Below are 24193 nucleotides of genomic sequence, written 5' to 3'. Positions count from 1 at the left end.
AACTTCTCTGTTGGTACTTTTCGGGAGGGGCGGGAACACCATCATGCAATCTCAGTTGCATTAAAAGTCTGATTATCTCCCCCGGTTTTTATGTGTGGCTCTCACTTCCGTCGTGGGACGGAAGGGGAAATGTTCTATTGAACCCGGAAACTGTTTCTATAAATTAGTCTCTATTACAAATCTATGAGGAGAAGAATCGGCTGGGAACGAGAAACTTAGAACGAAGAGATGACGTCACAAAGCAGCTTTCTAATAAGAGTGTTCCGTTAGGGAAGGCTGATAAATAGAGTAAAAGGGCAGCGGCGGCTAGATTGGCCTCTCACCCTGCCATCACGCAAGAAATATTCCAAAAGCAAGTCCAGTTGTGAAGAGGCAAACATCAAATCGCCGAGGAGATAAAATTTATAGAAATGAATACGATAATTTTGCATTTGTATGATAACAACCGAGTTTGCTCAGAGTAGAAATATTGGGGGGCGGGGGGGAACAGAAACTGATTCACAGAGATAGAAAATTATAGACAGAGCAATATTCTGAAATATTAGTTCCTGGTTTACATTTCCCTCACAGAATAAGACCGGAGTTAGAAAGGTCAAGAATTCCTCTAGTAGGAAGACGGAGGCTGCGTGCTGCTATCTTGTGACAGCCACAGGCAAATTCCGGATTGCCCACTGTTTTTCAATGGGGCAGCTCTCAGTGTTGCCCTGGACACCCAGTGTTGGTACTTGCAGACAAAGCCTGCAAGTGCCAACGCCACCAATCAAAAGGTATTGTGTGCAATTCTTTCTTATTTTCTTCTTTAAAGATTTTTCTTCTGGTAAGAAAAAGGAAGCAAGAAGCAGTGAGAAACTACAGGAGGGTTTGAGATGGAAAAGGACATCGCCTGGATAACACAGCCTCTCATAAATGCCATGAATCAGGCAAGGTGATTGCATAATAAAAGTGTTGCTCTGATGTGAGTCTTGTTACATCTGCATCATATCGAAAGGGCTTCCGAACAGAGGGCTCCATCCTAATCACTACTAATTAGAACACATTGTGCAGAAATGCCCTCGTTTTTTCCAGATTGATTTTCTACAGTAAGGAAAAAGAAATGGGAAGATGTGGGAGGAATATAAGGGAAAATATCATCTGGATACCACCTGCCAGTAATATTTCTTGAAGGAGGCAGAGCAATAGGATAAAGGCCTCACCAGGGGGCACTCTTAAGTCCAGCAAGTGGTTGGTGGCTCCAATGTTAGTGGGACAGTGTAGCTATTTCAGATGGCAGTCTGACCATCAAAGGAGCTATCGGTGGTGCTGAACCGAAAAATTCCAGTGACATGGTTCAGAAAAACAGCTTCCTAAATCCCAGAATGAAACCTGGAATGGATACAGCTGGATCCCTGTAAAAATCTATGGAAGAGAAAAATCTATTGCTTTTTTAAGGAGTGGATGGGAGAGAAACATTGAGCTGGATTTAGGATCTGCTTTCTATTAACTAAAAGGTTCCCTCAGAGAAGGTTTCCTCCACTTGATTTCCATTTCCCCGGAGACCACAGCTCATCCTATTCACAAGGGTACCGCAACCCTCTGAGTAACATTTTGAGAGAGTTGCTGTGGAAGTGGGGAGAGGTGGTCCTCTCTACAGTCCTGGATAAGCTTGATGAGATTCCACCAACTGTGTGTCCACCCTGTTGAATCTACCCAGAGGATGTGGGAGAGATTGTGATTAACTTTTTGGAAGTCCTGTTGAACTGGAGGTATGGGATGGGTACATTGGTTATATAGTTCATATATTGGAAACTGGATTATAACATGAACAGTTGCAGGAGCTGGATTCAACCTCACCATCCATTAACATTCAAATAAAAATGCTCTTTTGAGATAATCTTCTGAGCTCTACCTTGCAGAATACTAAATGAAGCACAGGGGAGCCTAAGCTGCAAAATCACAATAGAGTTTGTTAAATCTGAGAGGTTAGGTAGCTCTGACTCCAGGTCCTGAAAGAAGATATTACAAGACTTTAACTCTTTTATCAAGCCAAACAGGACATTATATAGCATATATACAGAAGACTCACAAAATTCTAGTTGTGTCTACTCAGAAGTAAATTGCACTGCATTCAAGTAAGATTTTCTCCTGGGTACATCTGTAGAGAACTGAAGTCTCAAATTGCTAGTTCATTTTCAAGTAGTTACAGTTTCAAAACATTTTAGCACACCTTAGGAATCCGTTCCTAATACGTTCATTAACGTATACAATGAATCAAATGCAGAACACAAGAAATGGAGAATTTAGAGTAGGACCTGGTGCTTCCCATATTGGACTGAGCTCCCATCAATCAACATGCTGGCTGCAGATGATGGGACATGTTCTTCAACCACCAATGCACCAGGATGTGTATGATTGGAGTAGAGGAAGAAAGTCAACTTTCCATGGTTTTGTGGAAGCCATCAGTTATGGAAAATCACTGTGATGAAATTGGATAAGACTTCTCCCTTCTCTTTCTTAGGAAATGAAGAAGGGTGTGGGGGTCATTGGTGAAGTGACCCACATTAAAAGGATGTCTTAATGACCCTTCTGTGCACATGCACACCACATTTTGTCCTGTTTAACCAGTGCCAAGTGTCTCCACTCTCTGATGGGTGACCCTTTTTATGGATGGTTGCAGTGATTCAGTTATAGGCCATGTCCTGCCCTGAAAACTACAACAGGTTTCTTCTGTGTCCTTTTCTATTGACTGTCCCTGTTCTCCTGTCCTAGCTCAAACAAAGGCTGCCTGAGAGAGTGATTGGATATCAGCTTTTGTTGCTCTAAGAGCCTAACTGGGGCATTGTCACTGCCAAGCTCTTTGAAACAAGACACTTGCCTGGGTTACATACTTCAAATGCTGGCATGTGGCAATAAGACAACCCAGACAATGTGGCTTCAGGATTTGGGGCATGGGGAGGGTGCTTGGCTGCAGCACCCTCAGTGAGTTCCCTAATATGAAAGAGGCGCAACATGGAAAGAAGGATTTCCTAAGACGGGCCGGGGCCTGTGCTCAGGTGGGTTATAGGCACAATATGTAATTCAGATACCTTGCATACTCTGTGCAAGGTGGAAATGGAAGCTCTGTGGGGGCAGTAGACCCTACAACCTACTTTATGAAGATCAGTTCTCTGAATGGCTGTGAGCTCGTGGTTTAAAGAATAGGGACCTCCAAAAGGAAGAGCAGAAGCCTTGGAAATCATTTATGAGAACTGAGCAGAAGACTGGAATATGCTGCCCAGAGAGGTGCGCCTGATGCCATCACTCTATTTTTTTCAGAGTCAGGAGAAGACCTTTTTATTTTTCCGGTATTTTAACAATTAATTGGTCTTATCCTTGCTTTTATCACTATTTTTAGATGTGGTGTGCTGTGCGTTGTTGCTCTTATGGTTTTTGTTCCTTGTTTTTCTTTGTTCCTTGTAAGCTGTCCAGAGACATTTTTAGTAATGGACAGCAAAGAAAAACTTTAAATAAATAAGACCATTCCGCTTTCACTGTTCATATATTCAAGTTAAGGACTGTTTTCTCCCAGTAAGGACATGTGGCCTGGTTTGCATATAGTTGCATCTCAGGGAATGACCTCAGTATGGATTCATGGACTGTTGCTGAATTGTGTGTTGGGACTCTTGCACATGGCTTAATTGCCGGTGTGGGTGTGGGCATACAACCAAATTTACTTTGGCCTTCAGGCTGAAAAGAGTTTCCTACCCATAAATCAAAGCCAGGATATTCTTTCTCCTGGCACTAAGCCTTCATTCTAAGAATCAGAAATCATTTGCAGCTAATCAGTCCTCCTTAATGGATTTATCTGAGGAAGAAAAGAGATAGCCATGGTGGGATTTGCAATTCAAGGCTACAATATATGGCAGAACTTGCTCTGATTGACTTGTGCAGAATATTGCATCCAGATGGAAGAGGCAGTACATTTATATTATCAGTCCACCATGCCTGTTTTTCATTAAATTACTTTAGGTTTTGTTGGGAAAATTTGGATAAATCCTGTCTGAAAAGCATTACTCCTGTGTGCCTTTGCACTGTGGGATCAAATCCTGTCTTTCTTCTCAAAACCAAGCTGTCACTGTTTAAAATGGCATTCCCCCGCTCCTTTCTCTCACCTTTAGCTGTAAGCTACAGTAGACAGACCATTTTAGCCCAAATATACATTGTAAATAGTCATTGGTGGAATTCAGTTTACAATAATCTTTTGATAGCCCAGAGGGCTTCATGTGCCCTGATCATGCAGAATGTTTAGAGTTGAGATAAGGGTCTGAGCTTATCATGAATAGTTCCTAGTAGCTTGAATTTGCATGTCTGAGCGGACCTGGAGATGGGTTCAAGTTACTCAACTAAAGTGTCAATACAGGCAATCAGAAATATTTTAATCTCATTGTTACAGTGTGATTGACTGACACTTCTTTATCTGTTCTGTATGTGATGACCTCAGAATCTTATTGTAATCTCTGCATTCTGTCATCAATTGCCCTGTACCTGTGTACCTATAAATGCCCTGTAATGGTATTGAAGCTTTGCAGTAGAGTTCATCTCTGCCTGCCCGGTAATGCATGTATTATCGTGAGTACCACGGAGTACCATTGGGGTAAATACAATAAAGCCTCAGATGGTCTGGACACTTGGTCTTTCCCACGAACCCGAGTTTTATTCCCTCTTCTCAAATTGAGATTCCGGGATTCTGATAGTTTCCATGTCCTTGTTATACCAAATCAGAGACTGTAAGATTAAAACACTGCTGGCATTTAGCATTTTAATATTTCCTTGTGAAATGATGGTTTTGTTAAAATCTGCTTCTAGCTGAGTTACAAGAATAGCTTGAAAATAATGAGGGTACAAGCAACTCATGCTCCACTGAATGGGAGGCTAGCAAAGCTTTCATCTGGGGTCAGATTATTGTCTATGTCTCTCATAAAAATAAATTTGAAAAGAAATAATAAATAGATCTCAGTGATAGTTCATAAGCTCTTGTATGTCAGTTTGCCATCTCTCTAAATCCATCAATTTCATCAATATGTGAAATATGAGTTGGGGAAAGTATGCAGAGCAGGTTGCACTAACTTGTTTAAGACAATTATATTGGGAAAATACTTAGTAATACAGTAAAATATTGGTAATTCACCTTAGAAAACAAAAACATTAAACCAGTATTTCAGCAATAAAAGATGACAGCAGCAAGATATTTTCCCAAGCTAAAGATAGAACTATTCAATTTTTAAAATTGTATCCAGAATTGTGGTGTCTATGAAATATGACATCATGATTTTATTTTTCTCAGCTTAATTTTCCCTGACTTGATATGTTTTGAAGGCAAAGAGTTTGGGGTTTTATCCATAATCCAAGTTATCTACAACCCATCTGGGGCTTTATCTATAACCCAAGTTAAAGCCCACCTTTCTCCTTTGGCTATGGGAAGGCTAAGATGACACTCATATTCATCACACCTGTTGTGATGCTCTGATCATCAAGTCTTATGATGCCAAAAGGTAAGTCAGGATTAAGTGGCCAGTGGCCAGCATCATAAATCTGGAGATTCTTCTGCCTTTCGAGATTGTGCATTCCTCAACAAGCAGCTAAGTTTAAAAGAGAAAAGTCAAGCCAAGAGGCCTCGGTCTTAAGGTTCCTCAAGAGATACAGGCATGGAAGGCACAGTTTTTGTGCCATGTCAGTGTACATCTGTGAGAAACAATAGGTCTCCCAGTACATTTTCTCTATGCAGCAGCCTCACACTTTCCAAGACAATCGCAACACTGCAGTATTTAGTAGGTTGGTTCATGTTTATTTCATACTCTTATATCATCCTACCCCAGGGAGCCAGGCTGTTTCCAAACTGTGTTGTACACATGCATGAGGTTCTTTATGTTTAAAAAAATCAACATTTTGAGATAACATTTGTTGTTAGTTGCAAAGTCGTGTCTGACCCATCGTGACCCCATGGACAACATTCCTCCAGGCCTTCCTGTCCTCCACCATCCCCCGGAGTCCACTCAAGCTCACACCAACTGCTTCAGTGGCTCCATCTAGCCACCTCATCCACTGCCGTCCCCTTCTCCTGTTGCCATCTTTTCTTCCCAGCATTAGACGCTTCTCCAGGGAGTCCTTCCTTCTCATTAGGTGGCCATACCCACTGACTAATGCCTTTTAAGTTCAAAGTTTCTAGCACAGCAGTGCAGGACCTCAGGCATGGAAGCCACATCAGCCCTGTCCCTATTTCCACCCCCTTTCCTTGGCCCTACCTCTTTCCCCCAAGCACTGGCTGTTTAGTACTTTCCAGGTGCCAGGTGCCAGTGCTTTTACGCCATTCATCACCCCACCCATTCCAGGAGATTGAAATGCTTTCCTTAAGGTTTAGCAATTGGCTGCAAGGGCTGAGCTAAAATATTCTGGAAATTTGGCTCTGCCTTTTTTGCCTGCAGCCCCATCCACGACTGAAATCCCACCGGGTTGCAGCCTAAAGATTGAAAATGCTTCCCCACTCCTTCCTTCACAACTTGTTGCTCCATTCAGATGTTGCCTTTACCTACCACGTTCATTCCACTCCCTGGACCAGGGTACTTCTCTCTTTCAAAGCAGGGCTGGACCTGCACACCAAAGCTTTTGTCTTTGGCCTCATGCATTGTTAGAATATGCACCCCCCACCACTCAAAAGGCATCCTCCAAAATGGCCTTCCCTGCTTTATACTCTGGTTTATTGACCATGTTACTTCTTAGCTTCATCAGTTTGCCTTTTGTGATAAGGGTGTTGGAACAGAAAACTGGGCTTTTTGGATTCAGAAAAGATTCAGTCCTCCCCTCTGCCTTGTAATTAGGTTCCTGGGCAAAGTTGATTTTCTTTTAGTCTTACCTGTTTGCCTTCTGAGTGCCATGTCCACCATGGCAGTCATAATGGGAACAGGCAAGCCATTTTGTAAGAGCCCCAAAGACATGTTCTCAAATCCCACATGGGTTCATTGCCACAGTACCTTTCTGAGCACCCTCACCCAATGGGTTATGTTTCATCATAAAGTATTTCCTAAAAATACAGGCTCTGCTTAGCACTTGCTCTCTGTACAAAATATGTATATCTACAAAATAAGTTCAAAATTTAATGTTATAAGATAAAGGAATGCTGGTTTCTCTTGGCTTTCTGGCAACTGGCCAGAAAGCAATAAAAATAAAAATCCATCAGGTCGACATTTTGTCCCATTTCTGGTCAATTAGTTAACGCTACTGGCCTCCTTAGCAGAAGAAATGAAAAGGAGCTTATACTCATTAATACAAAACAAGGGGGAGGGGAGGGAGGCAATGATATAACCAGAGGAGAATTTGTATTTGGCAGAACAAGAACTGCAGGATACAAAACAACAAGCCTTTGGCAGATTTCCACAGCCAGATGCCCTGCAGATCTATTGTTGGCTGGAATTGACAGGAGATGTGGAATAACATATCTGCAAGGCATCAGGTTGAGAAAAACTTAGATGCCTTCCCTGAAAAATAAAAAAGACTGTTTTAAAAGAACCTATGCTATTATTTCTTTTCAGTCCCCATATTAATATTATCTTCATGCATCTCCCACTGAGACATACTTCCTCAGCCACGGATTATGAACTTAGGCCAGGAATACCAGGCTAGAATAGTCTGGGGGCGGCACTGCCTTCCAGAGGGACCCCTGCAAGCCAAAAGATGACAGGTGGGTGCCCTGGAAACCCCGCTCAGTGCCTGGCCATTTTGCTTTTCTTTGAGCTGAGAGGGTGACCAACTTGGCACCTCCTTTGCACTCTTTGTGCCATCTTTATGGGCACACAGTGTGGCAAGTCAAGCAGAAGCTTCCCTGTTCTTTATCACTGGAAATAGCATCAGAAATTTATCTCCTGTGGAGCAAGGTAAAATTTAGGAAGGAGAGTCAGGACAGGAGAGAAATTTCCATGGGCTGGACCCTCAGAGGTCTGGATTAAGCACACAGACCAAAGTTTTGATGCCTGCAATGAAATGTTGCACCGTGGAGTCCTCCCATTCATCATACCTGGCATGATGTGGAGAGTGCAGCCCTGCTCCCCACCCAACTTCCCACCCCTTTCCTTTGCCCCCAAATCCTGGTCCCTTCACTCATATACCAGACTTGGAATACATTGCTTGAGGGCTAGAGGTGAAATTCAACCCTGCACAACATGCATGGTATCACTGGGCAATAATGCAAGGAATCCCAAGGGCAGTTCTCCAGCTCCCTCACAGGCCCCTGCCACTGCAACAGGGAACGCGGCTCCTGTGCTTGCGCCAGCTGCATGTTGGAGCACCTTCCGCACAGCTGTTCATGGTGCAGGACATGTGCCTTCCTGCATCCCGCCCCCAGGTTGGCAGGGTGTCTGCAAGAGATTTAATGTGCAGAGCGAGAACAGGAAAAAGGAGTTGCCCCGTAGCTCTCTCCTAACATTAGAGCTTGCAAACTTTCATTGGAATTGGCTGGCAATCGGACAAGCCAAAGAAAACATTTTTTGCTAGAGCAGCCAAAAGATGGAAGGGCTTCTTCATTTTGCCTAGCTGGATAGATGAAGGCACTGCAGGAACTGCAGGCATTTCCACTTCTGTTTTACTGTTAAAGGTGCAAGACCCTTCTGCCATCTTTTGCCTCTGGTTGTTCATTCTTAACATGGCACATGTTTATAGAAATTGCTGCTCCTTTAAGGTGATGGTCACTGGCTTACGTGGCTTTTGGAAAGTGCTGGCCAGATTTGCCAAGGAAGAGTATATCAATGGTACATCCATATTCAGGGACAGTATATCACTGAATGCAAATTATTCATGGGGAGCAAGATGGAAGGGAGGCTTTTGTTTGCATGCTCTGCTTCTTGGGATGATCAGCATGGCCTCTATGGGATGCAAGGTGCTGGACTAGATGGATGTCCATTAATGCTGTCCTCAAAACCAGGGGTGGACAGGAGGTAGATCTCCAGATATTTTGAACTTCAACCCCTAGAAACTTCACCAGCATCCAGTGTGGCTGGACACTGAAGGTTCAAACATCTGGCATTCTACTTTCTGCCTGCCTCTGTGCTAAGCTAAGACAGGGGTGAGCAACTGACAGCCCTCCAGATGTTTTGGCCTACTACTTTCACTATGCCTTGCTATGGACTATGGTAGATAGGACTGAGGGGAATTGTAGGCCAAAACATCTGAAAGGCCACAGGTTGCCTGCTCCTCCTTTAAGGGACCTTTTTGTGTTCTTGCAAAGTTTGATGAAAGTGTGAAGGGAGCCAGGGCAGCCTTATGGATCAAGAATATCTCAGAGCAGGAGCTGTTGAAAGCAGGGACATGCTGAGCCATCCGGCCACTTGGATGAGAAAGGGAAGTTATGACAAACCAAGCTGGAGCAGAGGAGCAGCTGTACTTGGGATAAGGCAGGGTTCAACATGAGTGGCCAAGAGCAGAAGGAGAGAAAAGAAGGAAGACACATGGAACCAGTCAGGCAAGAGACACTGAACAGACGTGGCTGGAGTTGGTCTCTACCAAGAAAGAAGAACATGTGTGCTTGCCTATATAGTAGTTAAGTAATATACAAGACCAAGTCAAGAATGTCAGTTCTAAGCAGAGACTCCAATGTGAAATTGCTCAGTTAGAATGATCAAAAGTGTGATTATAGTAATGGGTGACTTTGATGTCATAGATTAGATAAATACATGGTTTGGTCACACAGAAAAGTTTCTTAATGCTCTAATAAACCAGACTTCCCTAATTAGATGCAATCCTGGTGTGTACCTGCAAGCCCCATCATGCCCATCCATCACAGGCACGGCTAGGAATGCTAGAAGCTGAAGACTAAACACATCTGGAGGTTCTGAGCTTTAGGAAAGCTGCCTAAAATGACTTTGTCCTAGAACGATGGCTCAGGAAGATGACCTTGGACACAATTCAGGGAGACACTGCCTGGAATCTAGTGTGAGATATGAGTGCTGTTGAACCAGTAGGAAGCATATGGAAATGACTAAGGATGTTCAACACACTCATACATACTCTCAAAGGAGAAAACTTTTCAAAAATGAGGGGGCTGTACATAAGAGCTGTGAAGGGAAAGTCAACAGGGTCAATGGTTTTCAGGATGTTTGGGGTGGTTACTCACAACTACAAGAATGCACATATTTACATTGTAGAAGCTCAGCTAGAAGTATCTACCAAGATGGAATCTGTACATGGTACCTTTTATAACCTATCAGTTACATACAATTTGGAATGGGGGAATCACGTGGGCCATTTGTGACAGGCGCATGAGCTAAAACAATAGGGTTGAATGTAATTAATACACACAACAGGAAAAGAAAAACTTTCAGGATAGGTGAACAATGAGCTTAGAACAATTATCTAAGAATGTACCTGAACAGGACAGGTAAATAGTAACATGAATCCCGCCTTAAAACTAAAGCTGTTCTTACAGTGTCAGGCTTTTAGCAGCTATATTATGACAGCTTTTCCTCATTTTGTCCTAACAGTTGCTATGAAAAAAAAAAGGATTACGCAATTGCGTGATGAATACCTCCTCTGGGAACACCCTTAATTTGTACCTCTCATAAGGTACAGCAAACTGCGCTGTAAGTAAAACCTGCCTTGAACTTTTGTACAAGCAAAGCAAGGTCCACAAACGGAGGAAGGCGGAGCTCAGGATTACAGTCAGTCAGCCTAGCAGCTATCTCATGCTGGTTAAAGTTTCCTGAGCCAGAGCCAAAGGCCTCGTCAAATCGCCTGCATTGCTTTTGTAGCTGCTCTTGGCTTTTTGCTCCCTCTGCTCAACAGGGCCTGAACGGAGCCTCCTGCACACAGTTTGCCCGGCACCTCCAGGGCGTTGGGCCACACTTCAGATCGCAGCCATGCTGACCCCATTTACAGCTGTGCTGGGGCTCCTGGTCCTTCTGCCCCTCCTGGGGAATATTTACTTTCCCTACCTTTGGCTGGACCTGGTCTTTTTCTTCTCCTTAATGCGTGCACATTACAGAATTTCGAAGTACCTCCAGCGCAAGCCTCCCTTCACCATGCTGGACATCTTCTTGGCCAAAGTCCAGAAACATCCAGAGAAGCCCTTCATTCTCTTTGAAGAGGAGACCTATTCCTACCGAGACATTGACCAGCGCAGCAGCCAGGTGGCGCGCGTGTTCCGGGGCCATTTGGGGCTGAAAGGAGGAGAAACGGTGGCTGTTTTCTTGAAGAACACCCCTGCCTACATCTGGGTCTGGCTGGGCCTGGAGAAGATCGGCTGTGTCATGGCCTGTGTCAACTACAACATCCGATCTGTATCTCTGTTACATGTGGTGAATACCTGTGAGGCCAAGGTGCTTGTGACCACTTCAGGTGAGCTTGACTCTGTGGTGGTATCCGAGGGGAATTGAAGGACATATTTATATTCTGCACCGGTGAGTTGCTTTCAGCCCAGCTTTCTCAGGCACAGTATGAGAGAGGGTGGAATGGGTGAGGGAGAGAGGAAGTCTTTAGTGAAACAAATCAGAATCGCTTTAGCCCGGAGAGAGAACAAAGCAACTTCTATCCAAGCCTTGTGCTTGAGCAGCCACTTTCTGTTTGGTGTCAGTTCAGGGCACAGTGTTGAGATAGCAAAATATGATCAATTCTGGCTCGCATTTGTAGTGAATAAGAGGTAGATAGAGCAGAGAGGATGTTGAGGTGCTTTTCAGTCCTCTCTCAATTGTCTTTTGTGATAACTAGGTGTGTCAGTATTATTCCCATTTTGCTGAGCAGGCAAGATTAAGAGAAAATGAATTATCCAAGGACTGGCTGCATGGATTGGGATGTGATTTTAATCCTTGTCCCCAGAGCCAAATCAAAGCAGACTGGCTGGGTTCACATGATAAGTTGTGATGTCATATAAACACAAATTGATCCCATCAGGGTAGAAGCTACCATTACAACCAAGGGATTGCTTGTGGTTTGTTGTACCCATGATGGGTTGTCATGTCACCCAAACGACTCCAGTAAACATGGTGGCTCACAATTCTGCATTTTCCTGAGATGGCAGGATCCTGGGAGCAAGTGCAGAAGTGTGGGGAGAGGACCGTGGCCACCAGGAAAAATAATATTTCTTCCAGTGGGCCACCATTAACAAAAAAATCTAAGCCTTCCTCAACTGATGGTCTCCAGAGATTTTGTTTTCATGTCCCATCAGCCCCAGCCAGCATAGCCAATGGCCAGGAATGCTGGGAATTGTGATTTAAAACATCTGGAGCCATCAGGCTGGAGAACGCAGGTCATGGGTGTTCAGGAGAAATAAAATGGTAGCCACAGGAAGAGTTTCCTACATCATTTCTGCTACCATTGCTGCTCAATGCAATTAATCACCATTGCCAAATAGGTATACCAGAAATGATGGCTATTTGTTATGCATGGCAACAAATGAAAATTAAAGAGAACAGGTTCCAGAAAATGGATGCATCAACCCAAAATGCTGTTATCTTCATTATATTGAACTACACTGGCTGTGTGATAATACGCAAAGCAATAATTTGTAATGGTGGGAGTTGGGGGCTGGCCTTGCCGAATAGTGGGGCTCCCCTTGGTGAAGTTAAGAAGCAAGTTCCAGCTGAACATGTCACCTCTATTCTTCTTCTCTTTAAGATTTGAAAGCTGCTATCGAGGAAGTCATGCCTTCTCTGCAGTCCAAAGGGATACGAGTTTTCTACCTGGATGACGACTCCCCAACGGAGGGCGTGGAAGCTTTGCTGGGAAGGATCAGAGCCAGCTCCACTGAGCCAGTGCCTCCTTCCTTCAGAACCAGCATGGGTGCTCTGTCTACAGCCCTGTATGTTTTCACCTCTGGGACCACAGGTGAGGAGAAGGCGTGCCAAGATGGGGCAGTGCAACGAAGAGGGGAAGAGGCTGCTTTCTCTGTTTCTTCCCAGTTTCCTCCAGGCACTTTGAGGAGGGATGGATGCACCTTCCGGAAGGACCGTAGCTCAATGCACGCATCCATGCAGAGCTGGCTCAAAGGTTTTGAGGGCCCTGGGACAAGTCCCCCACCCCATGAGCCTGCCCTAGCACTGCCCTAGTCGCCAGCAGATGTATCTCCTCCTGTCCTTTCTCAGTGGTGCATAAAAGGCAGCGCACTGGGAACAAGCCAGCGGTGCCAGCGACTGCTCCTTCTTCCCAGCATCACCTCTCACCAGACTGAGAGGCAGGGGGACACGCAGGCCAAAAAGCGGGAGGGGAGGCACACATCCGGGGAGTGTTCGTCTGTGGGGCCCTGTTGACACCAGCCCACACGTTCAGCCCAGCTACATGTGGATCTTGGCCTGAGACCTTGGAGAATCTTTGCCAGGTCGAGCAAACAGTGGAGTATTAGATGAATCAAACCTGACGTGACATAAGGCAGCTTCATAAATGGGTCAGAGTCTCTCTGCACAGGCTCATACTTCCAGCTGGGGTCAGTTCCCAGCCCGTTTCCATGCAAATGCAGCAGGAGCACCCTGGCAAGCCTGCCATGACAACCTGCAGTTCAACAGGCCAGCTTTGGCTGCATTGGCCACACCTCTGAGAGCTCAAGATATGTCACATTTCTAGCTCTTTGCTCACACAGAATAGACTGTGGCTTGATTTAAAGCAAGGTACAGAAACATTCTGCCGTCTGCTGTGTCTGCCCCAGGCCATTCGGGGCCTGAGTAGAGGAATAATGCAGCTGTGAGAAGTAAAGTTATATGACATGCCCACAGACACATACAAGCACCTTGCAATTTAATTTTTGCTAAGTTTTTTTCCTGCTCTGTCTTCCTGAAGGGCTACCAAAAGCGGCTGTCATCACCCAGAAGAAACTCATCTCTATAGCCAGCTTCTTCTGCTTATCTGGGTTACATGCCGGGGACATCGTCTACACCCCTCTCCCACTGTACCACACGGCAGCCCTTCTTCTTGGGATTGGAGGGTGCTTGGAGGTTGGTATGTATAGCAAGCTCATGAGACCTGAAACACTTGCAGGTGTGAGGGAGACACAACGAGGTCTGAATTTCAGAATCTGAATCGTGGCTTCTGAGCTGAGTGACTGAGATTTTGTTCTCTCTGTGTGTCTGTTGTGTACAAACCTTGCTACTTGTGGCAAGTCCTGAATTCCTTTCCTGCCTCTCCTATTGTCTGTCTGTCTTCCTACCTGCCTGCCTGCCTTCCTTCCTTCCTTTTTTTTACAAATTCATGGGGAATTTGGTTCTTTTACCATTAATTTCTGAACTGATCTGGATGTCAGAAATGTTTGAAGTGCTGGAACAGAGCATTTATACACATTTAGCTAACAGACTGAGTGATTTTGTTGTTGTTGTTTTAATAAGAAGGGTCATATGCTGCTTTTTTAGTAAAAAATGAGTTGAAATTCCTCCCAAAGTGAATAGCAGGTGCATGATGGTGATGGCGGACGAGATCATCATCAGGCCTGCAAAACGGGCACAAAATTAAAGCCCCTCTTCTTTCTATACCACAGTCCCAGTCCAGATTGCAAATGTACACAGTGGCTATACAAGAAAGAAAAATCAGCAATGCAAAGGCAAAGGAGAAGACAAGCATCCCATCCAGTCTGACTCTGAGTCATCAGACTTGTACTTGACAGATTTGCCATGAGCTCTGCTATTCCCCTGGACTTCACCAGAAACTGGTGTTCATAGTAACTCCATTCTGAAGCAACCATCTTTCTCTTTCCCTCTCTCTTTATTTATTTAATAGGGGCCACCTGCGTCTTGAGATCTAAGTTCTCCGTTTCCCATTTCTGGGATGACTGCCGAAGATACCGTGTCTCAGTGATCCAGTACGTGGGAGAAGTGATGAGTTACCTGTGCAATGCACCAAAGGTAAGGAGGAGAGGCCCAGAATATTGTTGTGAAACTGGTGCTGTTGCCAGGAATTAGTGTGGATGGTTTTGCTAACTTGCTTACAATGGAGCTGAAATCATAGAATGCGGCCATTCTCTCCATCATTATTTGCTTGCTTATTTAGAATAGTAGAGTTGGAAGGGGGCAAGAAGGCCATTGGGTTCAACCCCCTGCTGTTGCAGGACACCAGTTTGCACCTTCCCACTCAGATGGCTGTCCAATTTCTTTTTGAATGTCTCTAGTGTGGGAGAGCTGACCACCTCTCTTGGCAACTAGTTCCACTCTCATTCTGCTCTGACAGTGAGGAATTTTTTCCTGATATCTAGCCTGAATCTGGGTTGTCACAACTTAGCTGATTATTCTGTGTCCTACACTTTGGTATCATCAAGAAGAGATCGTGACCTTCCTCTTAGTGACAGCCTTTGAGATACTTATAGAGTGATACCATGTCCCCACTCAGTCTTTTTTTCTCAAGGCTTCTCAACATACCCAGTTCTCTCAGTCTCTCCTCACATAGCAGTGCTTCTAAACCCTGGTCATTTTTGTTGCCATCCTCTGGACCATTTCTAATTTTCTGCATCTTTCTTAAATCTTGGTGCCCAGAACTGGACACGTATTCCAGATGCCGTCTGACTAGTGAGGAGCATAGAGGAACTACTACTTCTCATGATTTGGAGGCAATACTTTCCTTTAATCATTTTTGCTTTGCAATCCAAAGTTTGCCTCAAAGCCAGAACTGCCTCATGGTGGGATAGTGAAGTTGCTTGACCTGTTTCCACATGTTAACAGTGTCTCAGTTCTCTGCACCAGTTTTTGGGTGGTTTTCTTAGGCAGCCCCTTACGCAGTGCATTGCAGTAACCTAGCTAGGATTTGATTATGGCCTATAAGGACCTACCACCCATGGACCCTCTAGCTACAAATACAGCACTGAAACTGGTACCAGCTGCCACCATGGAGGGTAAAACAAACTCACTCTCTCCCATCTCAGTCCACTGGGAACAGCTGCCCACATATCCCACAGAGACTCCTGTGGTGGCCTCTCCACTATCCCTTATACTCGTAAGGGAGAACAGTCAGATTCAAGTTCTGCTCATCCCATTGCATGTAATCTGGTTGTTAAAGCTCTGTTAGCGTTATCAATAATTTGGCAGCACACTGCTTTGCGAGTCTCCCTCTGCTTTCATCTCGAAAGCTCACAGCCTGGGTTTGGGTGAAAACAGCTTAAACATTTATGAAAGGTTTAGGGGAAAGTACAGAATGGGAAAAGTTGGTCTGATTGTGAAAGCACCACAAAAATGGAAAAATACCCACTAGCTAGCTCAGGCCCATGCAAGCTGCTGCCTTGGTTGGTGAAGACCTGCAGTTCTCATGGTGAAGTTCTCCTAGTGTGACAGGTCTTGTCTGGGGAAGAACTACACCCAGGTGCCTGTACTAGAGAAACCTCATCTCCCCCATGCTGTTTCAAGCTCCCATGCGTCCTGGGAAACTTGCCCCGGTGCCTGTGCTGGAAGTGAAAGCCCCCCAACTTCCTTTTCCTTATTTCCTTTGGTCCCACCCCATTGCCTGGTACAGTTTCTAGAAGGGTCTCTTATTTTTTTCTGTTGCTGTAATGGCTTTTCAGTCTACCATTCATTATCTCGGCTAAGTGATAGTAGTTGGCCTGAAGATGATTACAGCCAGATCTGCTGCGTTGCAAAGACCTGGCCGTTGCTTAGACAAAGTGAGGAAGGTTTCTGTCTCTTGGACCTGGGTAAGATGAAGGCTGAGTGTGCCACTCCAGACCTACCATAACATGGCCTGATAAATTATATTTTGCTGATAAATTATATTTTGTAAAGCATATTGTATCTGCTCATTATAGGCCACCAGGTGAGTGGCTATCAAGTCTATTTGCTTCTAAATCAATCCTGTTGATATGTTGCCTTGCAGAAGGACAATGACCGTGACCACAGTGTGCGACTGGCAGTGGGCAATGGCATGCGGATGGAGGTCTGGAAGGAGTTCTTGCGCCGCTTTGGACCCATCCAGATCTATGAGTTCTACGGAGCTACAGAGGGGAATGTCGGGTTTGTGAACTACACAGGGAAAGTAGGGGCTGTGGGAAGAGCCAGCTACTTCTTCAAGGTAACATGTATGCAGAATGGGAATTTCTCTGGATGTGTTATCATGAATGTGTAACTGTTGTGGAGTCAGCATCATCCCAGTTAAATATTACAGAGATGTTGCTTCCAAAGCTTATGCAAGCTTCCATTCCAGAACATACCACTCTTTCCACAGGCTTCCAATCTCTTCGAAATATTTCCAGTCCCTCTTCAAAACCCACCTTCTCTGTGAAGCTTTTAGTACAGCATCACAGTCCAGGAGGAGGCAGTCTGGGGCATTGCTAAACTCCCCAAATCTAGGGCCCCACCTAGGTCTGTTCCACAAAGCCCTGGTTGTCAATGAGTACCAGTGAAAGCCTTTTACTCTCAGCTTAATTGCCACATGAGGGGGCAGTTTTCAAGGGGGACTGAAACTGGGGGAAGGAAGGCTTATTTCTCCCTTTCTCACATGCTGCAGTCCCTTTCCCCAAAGTTTTGGCTTGGAATAACCTAAGGTAGTGTGCAAATTCATTCAGGAAATAACTTAATTTGGAATTATTTGGATAAGAAACTAATTGGCTGGTTTTTCCTTCTGTGAAACCAAGATATAGCCTGGTAATTATTTCTAAATCTGCAGTCTAGGTTTTATACATATTTGTGCCCCATGGGCCTCAGAGCCACTGGCAGGGCTGTGAACCTGCCAAGGGCCCGCACCCCAACATTGGCAAGAACCCTCCGGAGACCCGCCTCCTCTTCACCTTGGTGACCTGCTAGTTCATCTCCCTCACATTCTGGCCTAGTAATGGTGGTGGTGAGCGGGAGTCGTAGCTGATGCCACTCCTCGTGTGCTGGCTGGCTCTCTGCCTGAGAAGTGCACAAGCTTGCAAGTGGCAGCAGTGATGAAAGAGAAGACGAGAATAGTAGGCACTAACAGCCACGAGAAAGCAGGATCATTGAGGGAGGGGGCCCCTTGTCTTCCCAAGGGCCCTCCAAAACCGGGGGCTGGCATTGCAGGCCTTCAAGAGTTGTGTGACACGCAGAGGTCCCGGAGGCGAAGCCGTTTCTGCCATGCAGAGCCAGTGATGGGGGAAGCACTTCATCATTTGGACCTTCTGCTGCTGCTGCAGCCTTTTAAAGTCACACTGGCCCTGCCAGCAAAAGAACAATAAGGAACTGGCAATACGAAATTGGACAATGGGACATTGCTCAGTTACTCAGTTACCAGCACATTTAATAAGTATTCTGCAGCATGTGTCCAAACACAGTGCCGGTCAAGTTGTGCCAGTTGAGTTGTTAACTAGAAAATGTTTCTCCTCAATATGTAGGTTAAAGATTAGCACACCAGCCTTGTTCTGTTCATGTGTGCATCTGAGAGGGAGGGAGAGAGAGCATGCAAAATGGGTGCAGAATGAGGATTTCGTGTGCTCAGTGGCCACAGAATGCTAACAGATGGTTGGAGATGGGAGAATAGGAACTGCACTGGGGAAACTGGGATGAAAAACAATATCCTGGAACAGCGTCCTGGTGGGAGAGCCAGAGCAGTGTGATAGTTAATGTTTGACTGGGACTCAGGAAATCCTAGTTCTAGTCCCTGCTTGACCATGAAGCTTGCTGGGTAGCTTTGTATCAGTCACTGACTCTCAGCCTAAACTACCTCGCAGAGTTGTTGTGAGGAGAATATAGAGAGAAAGAAGAGCAATGACACTGCCTTGTGTTCTTGTGAGGAAAGAAGATGGAATATATATGTAATAATCACTAAAAACAGAAAATAGCCTTAAGCAGGAAAGGTCCATTCTGCTGTATTGTTGCAGGCCCAACTTGCTTAAGCCAATAGTAAAAAAAATCCCGTTCCAAAGTTCAGAGGCAACTGACTGAGAATTTGTTGGCATCCACGAGCAACTGTTCATAGAAGGGGAAGGTTAATGCTGCGAGTTTATTGATGCAGATCAGGGCTTGGCAACCTGTCTTGAACTCTGGATGCTTTCCACTTGGACCCACAATCATTAATCTCCACCGCCCAGCAGCAAGACACTGAGAGCGGGCAAACTCATTCTCTTTCCAGGGGCTTTTCTATTGTATGTGCACACAGATTACACTACACCTGACTGACTGGGTGAGGTGCAGCAGCTGGAGCAACTCTTTCAGTCTACTGGCCAAACTCAGTGTCGGAGAAGCTGGCAGGGATGGGCAAGGCTGAATCCCCAAAGGGTGGAGGCAAAATACCAGAAATCCAGGTCCCGTAGCCCTGTAGCTACCCCTGGACACAGACAACACTTTAAACCCAGGGATGCCAAAGTCCCTGCAAAATGAGCACTTTGCGGCAGCTGTCAGAGTTGCCTCGTGCTACCAAAAGGGCTGGTGGCCACAGTAGCACGGGACGAGCCATGTTCTTGTCAGCCTCCGGGCTACATGGAGTACATTGCTGCCCAGCAGGTGGGATGAAGGGGATAAACTTTAGATCTGTTTACTCCAAATTTCCACTAAGGTCAAGGGGACTTGATTGCCAAATCAACAATCATAGGGTTATACTCTTAAACTGGTTTAATCAGGATTCCTTATCCAGAGAAAGAATTCTGGAACCAAAGAAAGATCCCTAGCAGAGAATTGCCATACCCTTACCAAACTACATTTCCAAGAACTTTCAGCACAGGATGACATGGAAGCAAAACTGATGTTTATTTGCAGAAATGGGCAAGAGTGCCTGTTTGTTGGGGTTTGAGGGATGTTGCAAGGGAGTGGGGAAAATGCCCAGTGTTTTCTTTATACTTCAGAGCTGTTTCTGTCACTGCTCAGATGGTCTAGTTCAGCAGTCTTTGTTGTCTCACTACATGTTCCTAGACAAGAACTATAAGTTCCCAGGTTTTTAGGTCGTTCAGAAAATACATCCTGGCATATCTATGCTGCAGCTGTCTTGAGTTTCTGCCTTCTGGGCTTATGTTTCCTTTCCCTTTCTATCCCACTTCAGAAATTGGCAAATTTTGAACTTATTAAATATGATGTCATCCAGAATGAGCCCATAAGGAACAAGGAGGGGCGTTGTATCCCAGTGGCTACAGGTAAGTTTATAAAATCAGCGTTCGGGCATAAACAGGGAGCTGTGTCACAGCAATTTAATAAATTTGATTTCTCTCTTAGCAGGTGGAGTACTGCTGTTTGAATCTAGTCTCATATTTCAGGATTATTTACAAAGTTCCTAGATCATGGCATTTTAATGCATATTACAAGGAGTGTATTATTTTATTTAATGGCATTTATGGCATTTCCTGGCTGTCTTTCCACCAAAGAGCAGGATGACTTACAAATAACTCCAGATATTCAAAGTATTCTTCAAGTGCAAATAATTATATATTCAAAATGGTACCATCTATGATAGATGGGGGTGGGTGTCTGAAAGCTTGTGGCAGGACAAACAAGCAAATGATTACCTGGAAGAGAAAAACCCTAAAGGGCAAAACAGAGCAGAAGCAACCTAAACCACCACCCTCCATAGCTTTACAGTGATATGACTTTTTCAAGAGAATTTAGCATTGAGCTCTCCCTGTTCCCAGTGGCGACTTGGTACCAACTGGCAACTGCCTCATAGGGCATAAGGGTTGATGCAGCAGTGCCTGCTGGTCCCAGCTGCCATCATTGAGGGTCACCTACTCTTTTCATCTGCCAAGTGCTCTTGGTCCCATGGGACTGGCCAAGGGTCCCACGGGGGTCCTTTGTGCAGAGCTTCTTTGCAGCCCACCTGGGTCCTTGGGGAGCACAGCTAGATGGCAGGTTGTTCTCGGCACATTGCATGCAAAGGCAAAGTATATCCCCAGAGACATACATGAGTCTCCCATCTGTGCAACCTCTGCAGCATGGCCTTTAGAGGCACCAGGTAATCCTTCCAGGAGTCAGAGAAGATGGACACCTCATCAATCTACACCATGGCAGTCTGGCTCTGCCCATCTAGTCGCTGGTTGATGAGTCTTTGGAAGATTGTGGGCACACTCTGGAGCCCAAAAGCCGGGGGGGGGGGGGGATTGGAATAGGCCTTTGTGGGCAATAAAGGTACTCTTTTCACTAGCTTCCCTGCCCAGCAGCACCTGCCAGCAACCTTTGGTCAAGTCCAGCATTGTGATGGACTTAGCAGAGGCTCGTTTGTTGAGCATTTAGAAATGTTGGTTCCTAATTGATTCTGGGCCACCTACTCCTCCCTGTAACTGTACATCAAGTACTTGCAGTACTCAGGAGAAGACTCCCGAGAGTCCCTTGGACTGCTGAGAAATTAAATCAGACAATCTTAAAGATAACCACCCTGACTGTTCTTTAGAAGGTCAGATACTGAAGATGACACTCAAATACTTTGGCCACTTAATGAGAAGGAAGGACTCATTGGACAAGGCTCTGATGCTGGGAATGATTGATGGCAAAAGGAGAAGGGGATGGCAGAGGTTGAGGTGGCTGGATGGGGTCACTGGGGCAGTGGGTGTGTGTTTGGGTGGACTCCGGGGGATGGAGAAGAGCCTGGAGGAATGTGGTCCATGGGGTCATGAGGGGTTGGCCACAACTTTGCAACTAAACACAAACACAGCAAAATAATTGCAGTACTTCAGGCCCTGCCTGGTTATTATGAAGGTATGAAACCACTCAGCAAGGTGAGGGTGGTCTTCTGCTTCCTTCTAAGCCTCAAGTGGGCTTGTCTCAGTTCCCTGCTTTTGCCTGAAGTCATGAAGCTGGGCAGCTTCTTCCAGGTTTGCATTTTAGGTGCCTTTTGCTGCAGCTCTGGGGCATTTGGCCTTATACTTGAAACAGGTCTGGAGTGTGGGTGTGTTGTCTGGAGCAGCAGTTTTTGGCCGAGCCTTTGGGGCCCGGGACAAGTCTGGCATGGTGAGCCTGGGTCTGATGGTGGATCGGTTGGCTTTGCAGCCCTCCTCCACTTCCCAGAAACCCCCTGCTGCTTACCACGGCCTTCCAGCATGTGGTGACTGCATTATCCCCTTCCCTGACCTCTGCTGGCATTTTTGCTTTCCACTCCTGGATTCCTGTGGCTCGGCCACTGGGAACTGCAAGGGAGAAGTACTTCAGGGCGTTCGAGGTGGCTGGGGCATCTGTAGTCTTTGCCTGGGCTGCTTTGCACCACAGCTGAAGAAGTGGGCATGCAGCCTTGGAACTCGCTGGCCATGCCATGCAGCCACAGATGACTCGGGCTGAGGACTCCCCATCCTGTACCTTGCCGCTGCTTGTGCACGCCATTGCCTGACTCTTCTGCATCTGTCCGCTCCCGCTTGCAGAGGGGCAGCTCTGGCGTGGGAGCTGTTTTGTTGGTCATGGTGCAAGATTTCTCAAAAGGAGTGCTTGGATGATGGGCCGAGGCGCTGGACCTCTGGCACATGCACCAGTTCCCTACTCTAAACTAGTCTGAGCCTGCAAGGAAAAAACTTGCCACTGATACACACCTTTCCCAGACTAGAAAAACAAAAACAAAACATTCTGTTGGATTGAGGTCCACAGCATACCAAGATTCATCTCGGTGCTGCCGCCATGTGGCGACCTGCCACCCGCAGGTAGCCACATTGGAGGGCACAGAATCTGGTGCTGCAGTGCCCCCCCCCCCCGATACTGGCTGCCCCTACGGAGAGTAAAAAAACCCGATCTCCACAGTTCCCAAGTTTTCTGAGTCCCTTGGGGACAGTGAACCAAAGATCCCACTGGGGTCTTTTGCAGCCCACCTTTGGCCAGGACTGCAGGCTGTGCTTGGCATGATGCATGCAACCTGGGTGTTGAAACAGCCGTGACCCCAAAATGTGGCGTGCCTCTTGTGAGCCTCCCCCTTTCACCCTCAAAGCACACAATCTGAGTTTTGGTGTGGAAACAGGGTAAGGGATTTATTGAAGATTAAGGGAAAAAAGTACAGAATGGGGTAAAGTTTGGTCAGATCCAATAATCTCCCTGATAAGCAATTTAAAGAGGCAAATCAGTTTCAGTGCCCAAAACAACGTGCAGTTCAAAGCAAGCAATTGGTGGAAAAAACAAATGAAAGGGAAAATATTGTCTAGCTAGCACAGTCCTGCACTAAGCTGCCTGGCTGGTTCCTTGAAGACCCACTTGTGACAAAGTTCTCCTGATGTTTGCATCAGCTCTTCCTCCCTTTGACTGGGGAAAGCTGCTCCAGGGCACCAGTACTATTTTATTTATTTGTTTGTTTGTTTGTTTGGAATTCTTATATGCCGCCCCATTTGCAAAAGCCTCTGGGCGGCTTCCAACACAAATAAATAGCAATACAAATACATAAAAAACTGGAAACGTCCTGGCATAAATATAAAATCAATAAATAAAATCAGCAATTAAAATAATGTTTAAATAAAAAGGTCTTGGCCTGGCGCTGAAAAACAAATAGACAGTGCTGGGAACACATTCCATAAGTGGGGCGCCACCACAGAGAAGGCCCTCCTCCAGGTACTCACCCTCCTAATATCTTTCACAGAGGGTTCCCTGGTCCTGAATGGTGCAACACTCCCTCTTAGGGATAAGGTCCGCAGCTTAGGAGTACTCCTCGACCCGGAGCTTTCACTGGAGGCTCAGGTGACAGCGGTGGCGAGGAGCGCCTTCCTTCAGCTTCGGCTGATTAATCAGCTGCGCCCCTACCTGGAGTACGACTGCCTGGCGACGGTGACACATGCGCTGGTGACTTCCCACCTAGACTTCTGTAACGCGCTTTACGTGGGGCTTCCCCTGAAGACGGTCCGAACACTTCAATTGGTGCAAAATAGAGCTGCCAGGTTGCTGACGGGGACGGGGCGTTATGCTCACATGACTCCAGTCCTCCGTCAGCTTCACTGGCTTCCCATTGAAGCCCGGGCCCAATTCAAGGTGTTGATTATGACCTATAAAGCCCTAAACGGCTTGGGTCCTGGCTACCTGAACGAGCGCTTACGTCCGTATATGCCCGACCACCCTTTGAGATCTGTGGGAGAGTCCCTCCTCCGGGAACCCTCCATGAAAGAAATTAGGAGAGTAAGTACTCGGAGGAGGGCTTTCTCTGTGGTGGCGCCCAACCTATGGAATTCACTCCCCAAAGAGGTCCGCCTGGCACCGTCGTTACTGGTTTCTCAGCGCCAGGTAAAGACCTTTTCATTTAAACATCATTTTAATTGTTAAAACATATGATCTGGCCAGGGCAACTTCTTCTTCCTTCTCTTTTCTCCTCCTATATTTTTATTTACTTATTTTATACTGATAATTTTAATTTTTTATTTGTAACTCAGTGTATTTTTTGTATTTTTGTATTTAATGGTAAT

At 45.8% G+C, this 24193-nt stretch overlaps 1 protein-coding gene across 1 annotated transcript in view; it reads left to right on the top strand.

The window, feature by feature from the left end:
- The first annotated feature begins 10762 nt into the window (after nucleotides 1–10762).
- LOC123030662 (very long-chain acyl-CoA synthetase-like) overlaps nucleotides 10763–24193 on the top strand; it is a 24641-nt gene continuing 11210 nt past the window's right edge. Inside the window, exons 1-6 of the mRNA XM_044444768.1 lie at nucleotides 10763–11334; nucleotides 12610–12819; nucleotides 13765–13923; nucleotides 14695–14819; nucleotides 16771–16965; nucleotides 19888–19978. Of these exons, the coding sequence (XP_044300703.1) occupies nucleotides 10857–11334; nucleotides 12610–12819; nucleotides 13765–13923; nucleotides 14695–14819; nucleotides 16771–16965; nucleotides 19888–19978 (1258 nt within the window). The 5' untranslated portion in view covers nucleotides 10763–10856. The remainder of the gene's footprint in view (nucleotides 11335–12609; nucleotides 12820–13764; nucleotides 13924–14694; nucleotides 14820–16770; nucleotides 16966–19887; nucleotides 19979–24193) is intronic.

Source organism: Varanus komodoensis, unplaced genomic scaffold (genome assembly GCF_004798865.1).
Source record: "Varanus komodoensis strain SLA01 unplaced genomic scaffold, ASM479886v1 scaffold45, whole genome shotgun sequence".
Classification (NCBI taxonomy): Eukaryota; Metazoa; Chordata; class Lepidosauria; order Squamata; family Varanidae; genus Varanus; species Varanus komodoensis.
Note: the sequence above shows the minus strand (reverse complement) of the source record. Positions and strands in the feature narration are given on the sequence as shown.